This window comes from Haemaphysalis longicornis, unplaced genomic scaffold (assembly GCF_048455015.1).
Source record: "Haemaphysalis longicornis isolate Haplotype H1 unplaced genomic scaffold, Haemaphysalis longicornis Haplotype H1 scaffold_2, whole genome shotgun sequence".
NCBI classification, from domain to species: Eukaryota; Metazoa; Arthropoda; class Arachnida; order Ixodida; family Ixodidae; genus Haemaphysalis; species Haemaphysalis longicornis.
The window spans coordinates 236066982-236081222 of record NW_027526295.1 but is presented as its reverse complement, the minus strand read 5'-3'; the positions used below and the strand labels follow the sequence as shown (position 1 = coordinate 236081222).

Here is a 14241-nt window from a genome sequence, read left to right as displayed (position 1 = left end):
TGGCGCCGAAGAGCAACGCCTACAAGCATACAAGGCCCGCCATTCTCGCGCTGTTTTGGTACACCCGCCAGGGGGCGGTAACAACTGACAAAAAAATGCTGGCAGTCATTTTGGAGCACACTGGCGCAATACTTTGTGTTTATATCAGTTTGGAGCAGAGAATTTGCCTTGGCGCAAATAGGCGCATTTGGCGCAAGAATGGAAGCCCTGAGCACCATGTACCTCGCGTTCCGCCCACAGGGTCATGGGATCGAAACCGGGCGCCGCTAACTATTATTTTTTTTTATAGTGTAGGGGGAGGGGTGTGGACAACGCCGTATGGAGGGACAAGGCGAGTGAATGAGATGCAGTCGCATCTAAAAAATTCGTCACGCCAATGTGGCAACACTGCCACCAATATTCCACATAGCAGTTTTCTTTTTTTCTTTTTTTGCATAACTTTCATGTGCAACCACCAAACGAGCAAGACGGGCAACTCATAGATAGGACAAATTTTACTTTACTCTTCACAGTGAACTTTGACCAAAAGTGAGAAAAGATAGGATATTGTCACGTAACCAGAGACGATCCAGTTATCTTGAAAGAAAAGCAAATTTATTGGAGCGAACTTGTGCTCCCATAACAACTCGAAGAATACACAGGCGGCGAAGCAGCAGTCAACAAAGTGACGGGCGCAGGCAAGTGTCAGTGAATCACATGCTGCGGCGTCCGCTTTGCGGGCATTTATCTTTCGGCGCGAGTCTTTCTCGAACCGTCGAATTACATCGAGAACACTGTAGATCAAAAAATATTATTCTAGACTGGTGACGTTAGGGTGAAACACTCTCCCTATCAAATGAGATAACCCGTGCGGCATAAAAAATAAAGAATGGAACACGCGCTTCACTTGACACACAGATAACAAAGCCCGGCGCGGCCGGGCGGTAAAAATCAAAACACAAACAAACAAACCCAATCCATGGTTCGCGCCAATGTCACTAGAACATGGTCGGTCCCAACCATAGCAAATAAGCAAGACGCAGCCACAAAAACACACTGACCTGCTGCTGACGGTGCCGCCGCTTTCTCCCTGGGCAGCAATTGTGGCTGGAAGAGAGGGGAGATTAGGTAAGGTCACAGCACGACGCACATACATAAAACACTCTTTCTCGCCTTCCCCACAAGGTAGGAATGCACCCTTCAACACGGCAGCATATACAAATAAATTGCCAGTTTAGCAGACAATACGCGCTGCACAACATGACTTGCCAGCTTTCACCTTTTGCTACACCTGCATATGCACCCAAGCTCTTAGTGGCATCACTGGAGAGGTGTGGATCACACTCGGAGTTGCAGCATGGTAGAGGGTGATGCACTGAGGAGCCCCAAGGCTTTATGCCTTGATACTGAACATTAGGCTCTCAGTTGCTGCCTTGGCTGCAGGGGTAAGGGGCTGTCAAGTGTGATGGCATATAGGTAGAAACCACGCACTTATTTCAACCATTTCTGTGCGTTCCAAAGGCAGCTTGTGGTGGAGGCAAGCAACTACAGTGAGGCCACTGCCAGATAACGAAATGTACCGCTGGCTGACACAGGGATTCGCCAGAGCTCACAGAAATGTCTGGTTCGAAACAGTAGCCCCCTAAAGTGCAAGCAGTCGGTTCCAGGAACTAAACACAAACCTTCCAGAGCAACTGGGCCTTGTCATTCCAGCTTAACCTGCCAGAGGCTCAGTCTCGCCCTACAATATTATAAACAAATGGTAAATTCTCGCGTTCAGTTGAAGCAGCCATGAAGACAAAATGCAAGCTCGGTTAGTTCGAAAGATAGCCTTGTTGGAACTATATTCCCACCACATTTAACGCACACATCACTCAAATAAGCTACACAATCACGAAAACACACAAAAGCCACGCGACTCACCAGCCACTTTCGTTCACTTAATTTATGACACATTACGGCCTGCTTGAGCCATTAGCTGATGCCAACAAAATCAAATGCAAATTAAACAGGGATTATAATCTTACAAAATGAACTTCATGAGCTTTAAATTAATGCACACTATTTTTATAGCAGTAAGTATGGCACGATAAATAAGAGACGTTGCAAATTAAAACGTAAACCTACATGCACCACGTATAAAACCACCAGTGGCCAACAGTATGAAGCACCACCACCACCCTGCTGAGAATTCTCAGACACAATGGGCACGCCTGACACGACATCAGCCAATTACAAGACTTGGCAAAATTGTTTGTCAAGTCGTGCCCATTGTTTCACAAAATGATAACTATGAACCGTAACAAAATACAGCACACACAGGTCTGATCAGAAATAAACTGAACATGGAAGCAGTGGCCCATAAAACTAATGTCCCAGGATGGCATTTGGCAACCAAGAGAGCTTGGAAATGCCTCGTCGTTCCTGCTGGAATTGCAGCGCTTGATTGTGCACGGTAAGCACACAAACTCTCCATTCAAGGTGCCCTCCCTTTAATAAGTCACTGCTGACGTCACGAATATGACATGTAGCGGCGGAACTGAAATTTCAGCGTTATATATGTTGAATTTCCCAGGGAATACAAGTCAATACTGCCGGAGAAGTGCTGACATTACTATAAGATGCTAAGCCCTTTGAATAAAAGCAAAGCTGAATGTTGTCTTCGCGGCCTCTTTCAATCCAACCCTTTTGTGTATTCCCTGTGACAGCGAGGACCCCCGTGGTGGCATCCTGCGTTACACGTGGTGGCAAAGAGGGACTGGAGAGCATCCCCCACCTTTGAGGTCCTCCAGCTCCTTGGGGATGGTCCAGCGCGACTCCTTGGTGAGGACATTGTGGAAGTAGGTGCGGCCCGTCTCAGACTTGTACTCCTTCCAGGGGCACTGGGACAGCAGCAGCTGCACACACACGCCACCCACCACGCACATTAACCCTTGTGAGGCCGCACCACTCGTCTCCCACCTGGCTTAGTTAGGGCAAGCTGCCTCCATAGACTACAAACTTGAACTTGCAGCTCTGCTCAACTTGCAGCCGACTGCTGATTACCCTGCAAGACTGCTTGAGATGTCTGAGAGAGTGACTGGCTCTTAATTAAATAGGCCTTCCCCTGCCAGCAGATGCAAGACGCACACCCCACGGGTTCTATAAAAGTTTGTTTAACTCCATCTGCCCAAAGATGCCGCTTTTTCCTCACGCACACAAATTTCCCAAAGCACAAAAAGTATGCATTCAAGAAGAATAGTGGGCATGTGCGAAACGTTATTTTTGCCTTTACAGCATTAAAAAGCAAATAAATATTCCATCTGAAGTGGATAACGCAAGCAGTCGCAGAAAATCTAACCTGCAGCTGCTGCAAACACTGCAAGCTCAACTAGCCGCCTACTGTAACGTAACAGTGGAACTTCGACAAACGTGAAGCGATTCTCAAGACCCCAGGTGGAGTCTAGAGAATTGCTTTGCCTTTTATGCACCGAGCAGGGGTCCTCAGCGTGTTTTTCTAGCAATGGCTCCAAAATGGATTCCAATAAACAGCACCATCATTTTCATCAGCCAAGTCACCCAGAAGCATGCAAGAGAAACTGTCAGTTTCGTGTTCTTTTATTTTTGAGGCAGAAGCCTCATTTGCCCCATGAATCTAAAAATCAGATGGCTGGAAAAATCCAAGAGCCACGTGCCATCGTCCAATCCAAAATCCGACACGGCTGCACGGTCTTGCCGCTAGCATGGTCTTTACTTCGTTTTTGTGTTATGAGGGAGCACGTCTACATTTCTGAGTGTCTAGAAGAACGAGGTTGCAGCAGAGAAGGAAAAGGCCAGGCTTAAGGGGCCATGCAGTCAAAATACAAGTTTGTTCTATTCGAAAGAATTCGTGTTCTATAGTGCCCCCAGAGTTTGTCCAGAAGTAAACGATGCTTTATTCACTGTGTAATTAACAAATTTAGGTTAAAATTTTGATTCTTCCACCAAATTGTGTGTTTTAACAACGTTTGCAATGACATCATAAGAACAGATCTTCAAGCTAAACTTAGTGTGAAACGGAGACTTGCTTACAAGCCGTTAGTCAACCTAGATGGTGCCACCATACCGCAGCAGACCGTTTTCTGCCTTTGGTTTGTTTTTGACCGTATTTGTACCTGGCTTGTTTTGTTCAGGGAGAAAATAATCATTTCGTGAAACATGGTGCTCGCTCGACAAATATGGTCCCGCAAGACGTCGCCGTCGCTGACACCAGTCAGCCAGTGTAGTCTGAGACAACCCCAAAGAGCCGCAGTGCTGTGCAGCTAAAACAAGCATAGTGCACGCAGTACCAACAGCAGTACGCATCGGTGCTTCTATGTTTACGTGTGCTTTCATAACTTCCATAACTTCGCTCAAATAAGCTGAATAATTAGGAAAAAAGGGAATGGCCATGCAACCCACTAGCTCATTTCCCGCAACAGAACCTATGATGTCATACGAGCCAGCTCTGCGATTGGCAGAGGCCGGCAAAAGCAAACGCAAATTAGGCAGGGTGTATAAGCTTGCTGAATGAGCTATTTGCGCTTAAATTAAGGGAACATTCTTTTCAAAGCAGTAAGAATGGTGGGGTAAGCAGTGGAAGTTACGAAGGTACCTGTAAACATAGAAGTACCAATGCATACTGCTGTTGATACTGCGCGCACTATGCTTGTTTTAGCTGCACAGCACTGCGGCTCTTTGGGGTTGTCTCAGACACACTGGCTGACTGGTGTCAGCGACAGCTCTTACGGGACCATATTTGTCAAGCGAGCACTATGTTTCACGAAACGATTATTTTCTCCATCAACAAAAACAAGCCAGGTTTAAATACGATCACAAACAAAGCAAAGGCAGAAAACGGCTTGCCGCGGTGTGGTGGCGCCATCTAGGTTGACTAACGGCTTGTAAGCAAGTCTCCGTTTCACACTAAGTTTAGCTTGAAGATCTGTTCTTATGATGTCATTGCAAATGTCATTGAAACACACGTTTTGGCGCGAGAATCAATATTTTAACTTCAATTGATTAATTTCGCAGTGAATAAAGCATCGTACGCTTCCAGACAAGCGCTGGGGGCTCTATAGAACACGAAATCTTTTGAATAGAACAAACTTGTACTTTGTCGTCATGGCCCCTTCATTAAGCAGTACGCTTATATGCATCGAGTTCTATGGAAGGCAAACCGGTGGCCACAAAAACCTGCGTTATATCCGGTCCAGCACAATAAGCAGTTACGTTATAAATGGTCTACACAGTACTTGAACACTGTCCCTTTCTTCAATAAAAGTTGCCTGTGCTTGAGTTAAACTTGGAGGCAATTCATTTTTCACTGTTTCATCACATCAACCTTCCTTTTTTTTAACTGCTGCTGAAAAACACCAGAAGACATGCACATGAAGTGAAGCCGTCCTTTCGTGATTTGTTATATTATCACTCACTGCAAATAAAGTAGACATTTTTCATGCAAATTTTTCAAAAGGTTTTTCTTTAGAAATGTGTCTGAACCACTTGCACAAATAAGAAAAAGAAAACTGCACTTTTGTAAGTTTTCCCAATTTTTTTTTCCCTTCAAAAAACATTGAAGAAGGGTTAAAAATTGCAGAGTTTCAAGTCGATTTATATCAACCAATTTTACTTGTAAAGAAAAGAAAAAAAAAGATATGAAAACTTAGTGGTCACAAAATACTCCGGGAGAAAAACTGGAAGGGGCTGCAAGGCTACATTAACCTGCAACAGCAACAAGAAGAGCAAGACATGAGCCGTGGGCTTGAGCAGGCCTCGAGCAGCAAAGGTCCTCACCTCTGTGTGCGTCTTGAGCTCGTCGGGCTTCTCCCAACTGGACTGCTTGGTGGTGTGGTTGTAGAAGTAGGTGCGGCCGTCGGGGGCCTTGTGCTCTGTCCAGCTGCTGCTTTTCTACAAGCACACACACGGCACCCGCCACACTGGCACTGACATCACCGACAGCCACACGTTTTCACACCCCATCGTGTAGAGAGTAAGGGTTCTCCACCGGCACGGCACAGAGCTATGTACTGATGCACACAACTGGGCTAACAGTTCGGCTGCTTTACCCAAACTGGCCAATGCTGTGGCAAGTACTGAGGAGGGTACAGCATGGCTTTTCCTGATTTAATGTTTATCCCCAATTCTTGCCCGCCACGTCTTCCTGTGTCCCAAATGCGATGGAGCTATTTCCACTGACATCAGCCCCCTTGTGGCACAATCTCCCCAAGTAAGTAGTTAACGCGCCAACAAAATCAATGCCTAGGTACTGGAGGCTAAAAAATATCACCTAAATGACCCGCGCATGATGTGCATTATTTTTAATTAGGCTCACTGCTCACTTATTTATGACCAACTGCGCTCCAATGGCATGTTTCCGACATACAGACATGTCCTCCACCGCATTCAAATTTTTAATATCTCGCAGCTCCCAAATTAACTCCCACTGCACAGAATTAGCTTCCACAGCCCAACAGGATTTGATAGCAGCAAAAATAGTGTGGCAATGTGACACTTATACAATGCAAGAGTGCGAAAGCAAAGGCAACTGGGTCTAAATGTCTCCTGGGGTAGCAATGGTAACAATGCTGCACAGAACAAGGCCCCCTTAGAGGGACCTTGAAAAGTATGTTCCGTATTGATTTTTCTTTTTCTAGTAGGCTGTAGTCGACATTCTCACATGCTACCAAGCTTGTTACCTCCTGTGTTATTTGCAACAAGAATCATTTTAAAAATCAGCTTTCTGAAATTTGCCACACACTAAAACTTCTTTTTCTGCATTCCCAACACTGCCTAACGCTTTTTTGGGCTTCATTAGTTAACTCACATAAAATATAAAAAAGGTATTCTCGGAGGAAAGTTGGTGCTATCGAATTCCCGGGTCCACGCTCGAAATTTTATTTCAGAAAAACGCACTAGATACTGCACAACGCCACAGGCGAAGTGTTAAAACGGTAATTAACAACCAAATCAGTGCACCGTGGTCCCATAGCTGTGAAGTTTAGATGACAAGTGATGCAGGATTTGTTAACAGGTTGCATCGATGTTGCCAGTGAGGCTATAGCTGAAGAGCAGAAATGTCTATGAAAGTGAAAACTGAGCTTTTGATTTTCACAGCTGTCAGAGAATGAGCCACCTGCACTCAAACATCACACATTTTGGAACGTTTCATATAAGTAAATTGCAGGCAATGTGCACAGCTCTATGAAACAGGTTGCAACTGGCCATCCGTGGAAACAGCCAGAGGTTTGCGACTACATTGCTTGCACTCACGGGGGACGTCTGTGAAGGAGGAGCAGCGGCAGGCAGGGGCACGCTGCCCTCAGTGGCAGGTGGGGCAGCAGCAGGGGCGGAAGCGGTGGCGGCAGCCGGGGGCGTGGCCACTGCCTCGGGCTTGGGCGAAGCTGGCTGGGATGGGGATGACACAGGCAGCACCGCAGGGGGCGGCACTGGCCAGAGGGTGGGAGAAAGAACGCCACGCCTTTACGAACACGCCATCAGCAAGAGGCAACAGCTGCAGAGTGTTCAGGGCAAGTGGCACCAACATTGACAATGAATGCAGCCCGCATTTATAAGGCAAGTAATTCCATGAATGAAGGGTGGGGTGGGAGGGCAGCCATGACCCCCCCCCCCTGCTCCTCCCAAGGAATTCTTGCCACACGATTCCACCTCTGCCATGTCTTGCAACATTATCATCAGTACACTTCTGCAGCAAGGCTTCCTACCTCTACCAGCCAACAGTTCCTTTGTGGCGTGTGCAACAAGAAACTCCCAATGCGGCTGGGAATGGAGAGGATGGTTTTCACTCATGGAGCACAGTGTAGACGGCGCGGCGAATGGTTACCCAGCATTCCCTGTGCGCAGGTGCCCGCTACACCGGCAGGACAGCTTTGTCATCTGCTTTAGCGACGGTTGTTTTGGGCCTGTTTTGGCGCAGCTTTGCATCCATTGCGCACTGCCTTCGCACGGCTTAACTTTTTCAAAAGCACCAGCTGGTAATCCGCACCCGACAGAATTAAGTGGTCGTACGGCAAAGATACGTTAAGGATTGGTTTGCAGGGCGGTAAAACAAAATGTAGACACCACATACAGACATCTGGCCGCTAGAGAAACGCTACCTTTTGCACACTGCTTGGCATGAATGGGGCTCCGTTTTTTAAATTTGTGAATACCAATTCAGTTGTGTTTTAAGAGGCATTACAAAAGGCGAAATGAGCAAATGGTTCTGATAAATAGCGATTATAAAAGTTCCCTCAGCTTTCTCGACATTCTCAAGCTCACTAAACTAGCTCAGATCGGTATAAAACGGAATCGCTAAGCTCACATGCCACATTGTTTCGGTGTCTGCGCTTGTTTCATGTGGTGGTGTGGCCCCAAGCTAACACATCAGGATGGCTAGGCTCCGCAGTATCACCCTTCGAAAGACACCCCTCTTCGTTTTCTTTCTGCCGACGCACGGCCGGGCTACAGCAGCGGCATCCGCCTTTTAAGCCCAGCCGTGGCAGACGCTCCTGCGTTCGGGATGATCCCCCAGCGAATTCGAGGTAACAGCTAGCAGAATCACTGGTTTCACTCTTTGTAGAGCCACGTGTGTGAATTCAAGTGATGTCACATGGGCAATTGTTGTGGGTGTCATTTAAAGCTTTGCTTTCCAACCACCTTCGCAGCGTGGGTTGGAGCCAATTTTTTTTTTTTTAGTTCCGAACAGCACAGGCCATATTTGTAGAATGCTCTGTATTACTGATGCAATCAATGGCACCCCTGCGCACACAAAGTTTTATTCCCCATCCCCTCAAAGGAACACTAAAAGCTGAATGAAATTCTGTTTTAGCTCAAAGATCATCTGTTTCGCAGCCCTCTCGGCTTTTGTTTGACGAGCAATGATGCGTTATTTTCTGAGAAATAAGTTAGTAAAGCTAGCATTTCGCTCTCTCGTTTCCCTTTCATTTTTTTCTTGACGTGGCCATTGTGTCACAAAGTAGGAGCGAGGCATGGTGCGTTCTAGGCGTTCTCATGCTGGCAACGGTAGCGTTTACGTCTCCAAGCCCTGGCCGACACTGACAAGGTTTCTCTGGCCGAGGAGGCTGGATTAGACTTTTATGATTCGTCCTCAATGAGATGAGAAATGCTTTTTGAAATGCCGTTGATGCCCATCGCAACAACACCGCATCAACTGCGGCCCAAGGCCACACACCAGGGAGGTGATACGTGAAACAGGTACGCCGCGGAAGCTTTCTCCGACGCCGCTCTAGCGAGCTCCCGCTGGCTACTTCCAGGCACCGTAAACAACGCGTCAATGAAAGGCAATCAGTTGCAACCGTGCTTTCTGCTTCGAGAAGTCAAGCTCGATAAGCTTACAGTGAAGATGTCTTTTTGTACACTTGTTCAATAAACTACCAGCCATATAGTACAGCCTGCGAACATTACAATTGAGTAGTCCTGCCCAGCTCCCCCGGGCCCAAGGGTAGAGCTATGCGACGCTGACAGATTATTTATCAACAGCGGCTTGTGGCAAATGAAACAGCACAAGGTAATTAACTCTTACCTTTCATGGGCGATAAGGTTTGAACCGGGTGCGGGTACACTTTACTGATAGTAACATCCGTGCGTGGAGAACGTAAGATTAGAAGCTCAGGCAGGTTGCTTGAACAGTATTTTGCCGCTTCCTTTATTGCTTGTAGAAGCTCGGGCATTCACCATCGTAGATTATTGACCCCGCTAATTGTGCACCAATGTAAAGCGCATCTTTTACAAAAACGAGGCTGAAAACATGATGGCCGATTCTCAAGTGTGAGGGAAGCAGCCTGTCTCGCAATGTATAAAAGCTGTAGTCTGTGTTATTTAAATAAGATGAGCTCCCATAAAGTTTTGATTTACATTTGTTCCACGTTCTCAACCACCTAAGAACTGTTTATTTGAGGAAAGCATTCATAAATGCTTCCCCAATGAGCTCTTGCCGTTCACAACTTTTGTGACGTCACAAACCGTAGTACTCAAAAGCATTCGGCGTGTGAAAAGCATCTGTTTTCACGTTTCTGGCATCTTCTGCCTTATTAAACAACTGCTAGTTGTGAGAATGGTGTATTTAGATTCTCGGCACTGTAATCTATCAATACAGGCCGCCTTGTTTTTACCCTTCAGTGTCCCTCTAATCTTGCGCCACAACTTTCCCCAGTTTGAAATTTCCCTCCAAAGGGACAGGGGAGGCACCCACGTGCAGCTGGGGGCGGTGGCACTTGGGGTGGCATGGCTGGGTAGAGTGGTGGGTAGCCCGGTGGGTAGTGGGGGGGCATCGGCATGCCTGGTGGCATCAGCATGGCTGCTCCAGCGTCCATAGGCGGTCGCGGCATGAATCCCGGTGGCATGGGTGGTGGCGTCAACTGCACAAGAGCCCAGCAGCCATGGCAGCATGACGTTTTACCTCCTCACGTCCCAAAAAACATCAAAATGGAGCAAAACAAGACGAGGTGGGAAGCAAACAGAAGGACAGCACTTGTGTTGTCTTTTCTTGCTCTGTGCTGTTTTGGTGTGATGCACCTCTTTAACTGTCCCCCATTTAATGTCCTTTCGATGAAGGACCTTCCCGTGAATGACCTTGACTGAAGCGTGAGTAACAAATGTGCTCCAAAAACACGCAGATACCCAATAAAGTGAAAAGAAAAGAAGCAAACATACCCCACTCAAAAGTAACAGGATTAAAAAAATATTGTGCCGTTCTGAGGATTTTGACTGCACAATACAACATCAGAATTTCTCAGGCAACTAGACTTTATTTCGCTTATTCACTGGATGTGCATAAAAGTATGGCGGTAAACATGTCTTACAGTGCTTCATTTCTTCTCTACTTTTTTTTAGCCCTGCCAAGATGCAAAGCTCAATCCTTGTTTTTGAGGAGCAAGGGCCATGCAGAGGAAGACTGCATGATCCTTGCTTTTGCTATTGAAGGGAAAAAAGAAAAACAATGAGGTTTTTACCAAAGAAGAAAACGTTAAGGACTGGGATTTGAAACAAACTTGGACGCGGAGACAAAAGTGCTGACATAACCAAAAATATAGCCTAATAAAACCCTGTGTGCTTCACTATATATCTGTCACATGTCTAACAGCTTTTGGTATGCCAGCTGCACCATAAATCCTTGCCAACTAGCTAAAACGGAAGATTGGGCAAGTTGGTACATATTCATAGTAACAGCGCTAACAACACAAGACAAAGAAAAAGAAGAGGGAACAAACACAGCGCTGACTAACAACTGAGTTTTATTGCTTATGGCAGTGGTTTTTATGCACACACGGGCAAAAACGACAAAAAAGAAAAAAAGAAGAAAACGCTAAGTTAACACGTGAACATTTGAGAGGGCGTGAGCGTCGCACCATAATGACTTGACATTCCTTTACATTTTACACTTTACATCTTAGAGGCCACGGAAATTAATAAGTTAGGCGACCAATGTGTATGCACCCCTTCTATTGCCCTCACAGAAAAAGAGTGTAGATTCTTGGCGCAGTAAATCCCACCCTGTTAATCTTTGTTTTGTTTCAAAACTGCTCTTGCGATTTTAAAAAGGGATTGTGTGTTTGTTGATTGTACATCTTGCCCCGTAAGTAGATTAATGTGTAAAGGAATGTCAAGTGAGAAAAAAAAAAAAAAACCTGATAGACAAAAACTCATGAGAAAAAAAAACTGATAGACAAAAATTTGGTTTTGGTTCTTCTTTAAATGTGTCTGTGCTTTCTTAAAAGATCTTCCAATCCCTGCAGCAAATAAATAAGGGCAATCACTTACGGCATAGCGCACACTATGGTCACAGTGTATCACTAATGCTCTATTTTCAGCTATAACATAGCCGCACATTCAATACATCCTTACTAAAGTGTAACTGCTCAGAATCTGTCAATAGCAGGCCAGTAGAGAGCAAGATCAAATCTTGCACGTTGTATGGATGCCATTAATTAAGTTGGAGTGCTTCGAATATCACGGACGGCTATAATATTTATTTTCAACTGCCCCTTTCTAGGCTGCTGTTGGAAAGCATCATTTTGGGAGGGTGCCACCCAACACTTGGCACTCAGCACACAAGCAACGAGCTAGACCCCAAGTGGCAGCAAGCTTTGATGCATTGTTGACTTAGCAAATAATTTCGTGCCTTTTGACGCCGGCTGTTGTACATACATAAGCTGGCAGTTAAAAGGCACAATATGCCTCGCGTTTACGACCGTAAATCTTTTCACACTCCTCGCCTGAAAGCAGAACACTTGCTGAAACCGAACCCGAAACAAAGTTCAACGCCTGTGGTAGTGAGACAATTTTGCCTTCAACAAAAGAATATGCAGAACAAATCATACCAGATTCCTTTCATTTACACTGGCAAATCCCAACCTTATTGTTGAAAAAAAAAAAAAAAAAAACGATCTCCGACAATCTCACATCGTCAATTAGCAATTTAGACGCAGTTCGGGTTAAATGCATGGTGCGGCGATACCGCTTTTCGGGTTTAGTCCTTTTCTGCATTACTAAACAACTGCCGTTGCCGCCGCGAGTGGTACAGCAGTATTCCTGGCGCTGTAATCGACCGACGGAGACCTTCTAACTTGTCATTTCAAGATTATGGGATAAATGTAAGGAAGGGTATAGCAGGCCAGGCAGTTAGTGCCGACTTTGCTATTTAGCCTCGACGAAATCACTAACAAGAGCTTTGTTAAATGTACCGCGTTGTGCTCGTTTTCACAGGCCAGATTATGTGATGAGAACTGTGTATACAACAAGCTTTACTGCATTTCCTACGTCCCCTGCCTACACGGTCCTCCATGGAACATAGGCAACACAAAGTATCCGACTATACAATAGCACTCTCATTAAAATATCGCCCTGGCTTGCCGACACGCGCAGCCAGGCCGGTGAAACCGTGACTTACACCAAATGGAGGCGCCGGCGGCATCATCAGCGGCGGCATCGGGGGCATTGTGTTCATCTTCGGACTGCCGTCCTGCGAGTCCAAAACACATCACAGCTCAGATCACTCGAAAATACCGAACTGTTGCGACTAGGATTAGCAAGCGCGTAGTTCACGCGCCGACTACGAGCACAGCAAACCGGCATCAGTGTATTACAAGCACAGTACGATGGCGTAAAGCAACGTGAGCAAGATTTGATTACAACATAGTAAAACATCCGCGAATGGGGACTTAAAAATGTTAGAAATACGCACCATGATTATTTTAGGTGCCTAGACCACCCGTGTTGTTGCTTTGGGTGAAAACTTCGTACCGAACTGCTGCTCAACATGCACGAGACACAAACACAGCCAACATGAAGCAAGCCGCAGCCAAAGACGCACAAAGCCGAAAGCGGTTATAAAGAAAATTAATTAATGTAATGCGTAAATTGCTATAGTGCTGATTAATGAATTATTTTTAATCAGTCCCTTAAGTTTATCTTGGTTCATCTACTGTGTTTGTAGACGCCTTTGGCCGAAGTTACTCTGGCCTTTGGCGTCATCGGCGTCATCAGAATCAGTTTGCCTTGGTTTCGGTTCTTGTTCGACTTAAAACGATGCTTTGTTTGCCTTAAAATACATTACGACCGTCATTTCTCTTTCACTTCCACTCAGTTTTTACGTGACGCAAAAAACACGTCACGCACCGGAAAGAGGGACCGTCTACGAAGCCATTCAAGGGATAACTCCAAGGACAGTGCTACTAAAGTGTCTAGTGCTACCAGTGCTACTGCGTGGGAGGAGCAGCAAAAACTACTCGCGCGATTTCTCAGCACTGTGGGTTCATCACTTGCATTAGTCTTTTTACGGTACTTATGCAAAAAGCCGGTCTGAAATCCTACTGAAATAAACCACACCAGCAGTTGTAGTAAATGAACCTGGTTAATCTTTACGAGCTGAAGTTCACACTTTTAAAAGCGCAGTTCTTATGCGTTGGCTGCTGTAGTTTCGCCTGAGAGAACGAGGCGGACCAACAGGACAAGGAGGAAAGCGGGGGGGGGGGGGGGGGGGGGGGGAGGAGGGGAGTGTGGTCAAAGTGTGAGGAGGAAAAACTGCGCCCAACTCCCCGCGGGGGGAACCCTGTGTAGATGCGACGCATTGTGGGGTTCACTTGGTGTTTCCGTTGGATTGTTTCTGAAATCGCGTGAAACGTGTCGGGAACGCGTATGATTATTATTATGTTTTATTGGCCAATCTTGGTCAATCTCTCCAAGTGGTATGCTTGGGGCTTCGCTGTCGCAACGACCTTTAGTCCATCATTGTTGCTGTAAGTG

General features: G+C 46.1%; 1 protein-coding gene across 3 annotated transcripts in view; it reads right to left on the bottom strand.

Moving 5' to 3' along the window:
* Prp40 (pre-mRNA processing factor 40) overlaps positions 1 to 13321 on the bottom strand; it is a 63390-nt gene extending 50069 nt beyond the window's left edge. For all 3 annotated transcript variants that reach the window (XM_077699776.1, XM_077699777.1, XM_077699778.1), the window contains exons 1-7: positions 13181 to 13321; positions 12887 to 12958; positions 10190 to 10355; positions 7249 to 7424; positions 5773 to 5886; positions 2756 to 2876; positions 1041 to 1086 (exon numbers count right to left, since the gene is read on the bottom strand). In XM_077699776.1, the coding sequence (XP_077555902.1) occupies positions 1041 to 1086; positions 2756 to 2876; positions 5773 to 5886; positions 7249 to 7424; positions 10190 to 10355; positions 12887 to 12958; positions 13181 to 13183 (698 nt within the window). In that variant the 5' untranslated portion in view covers positions 13184 to 13321. The remainder of the gene's footprint in view (positions 1 to 1040; positions 1087 to 2755; positions 2877 to 5772; positions 5887 to 7248; positions 7425 to 10189; positions 10356 to 12886; positions 12959 to 13180) is intronic.
* Positions 13322 to 14241: the final 920 nt, after the last annotated feature.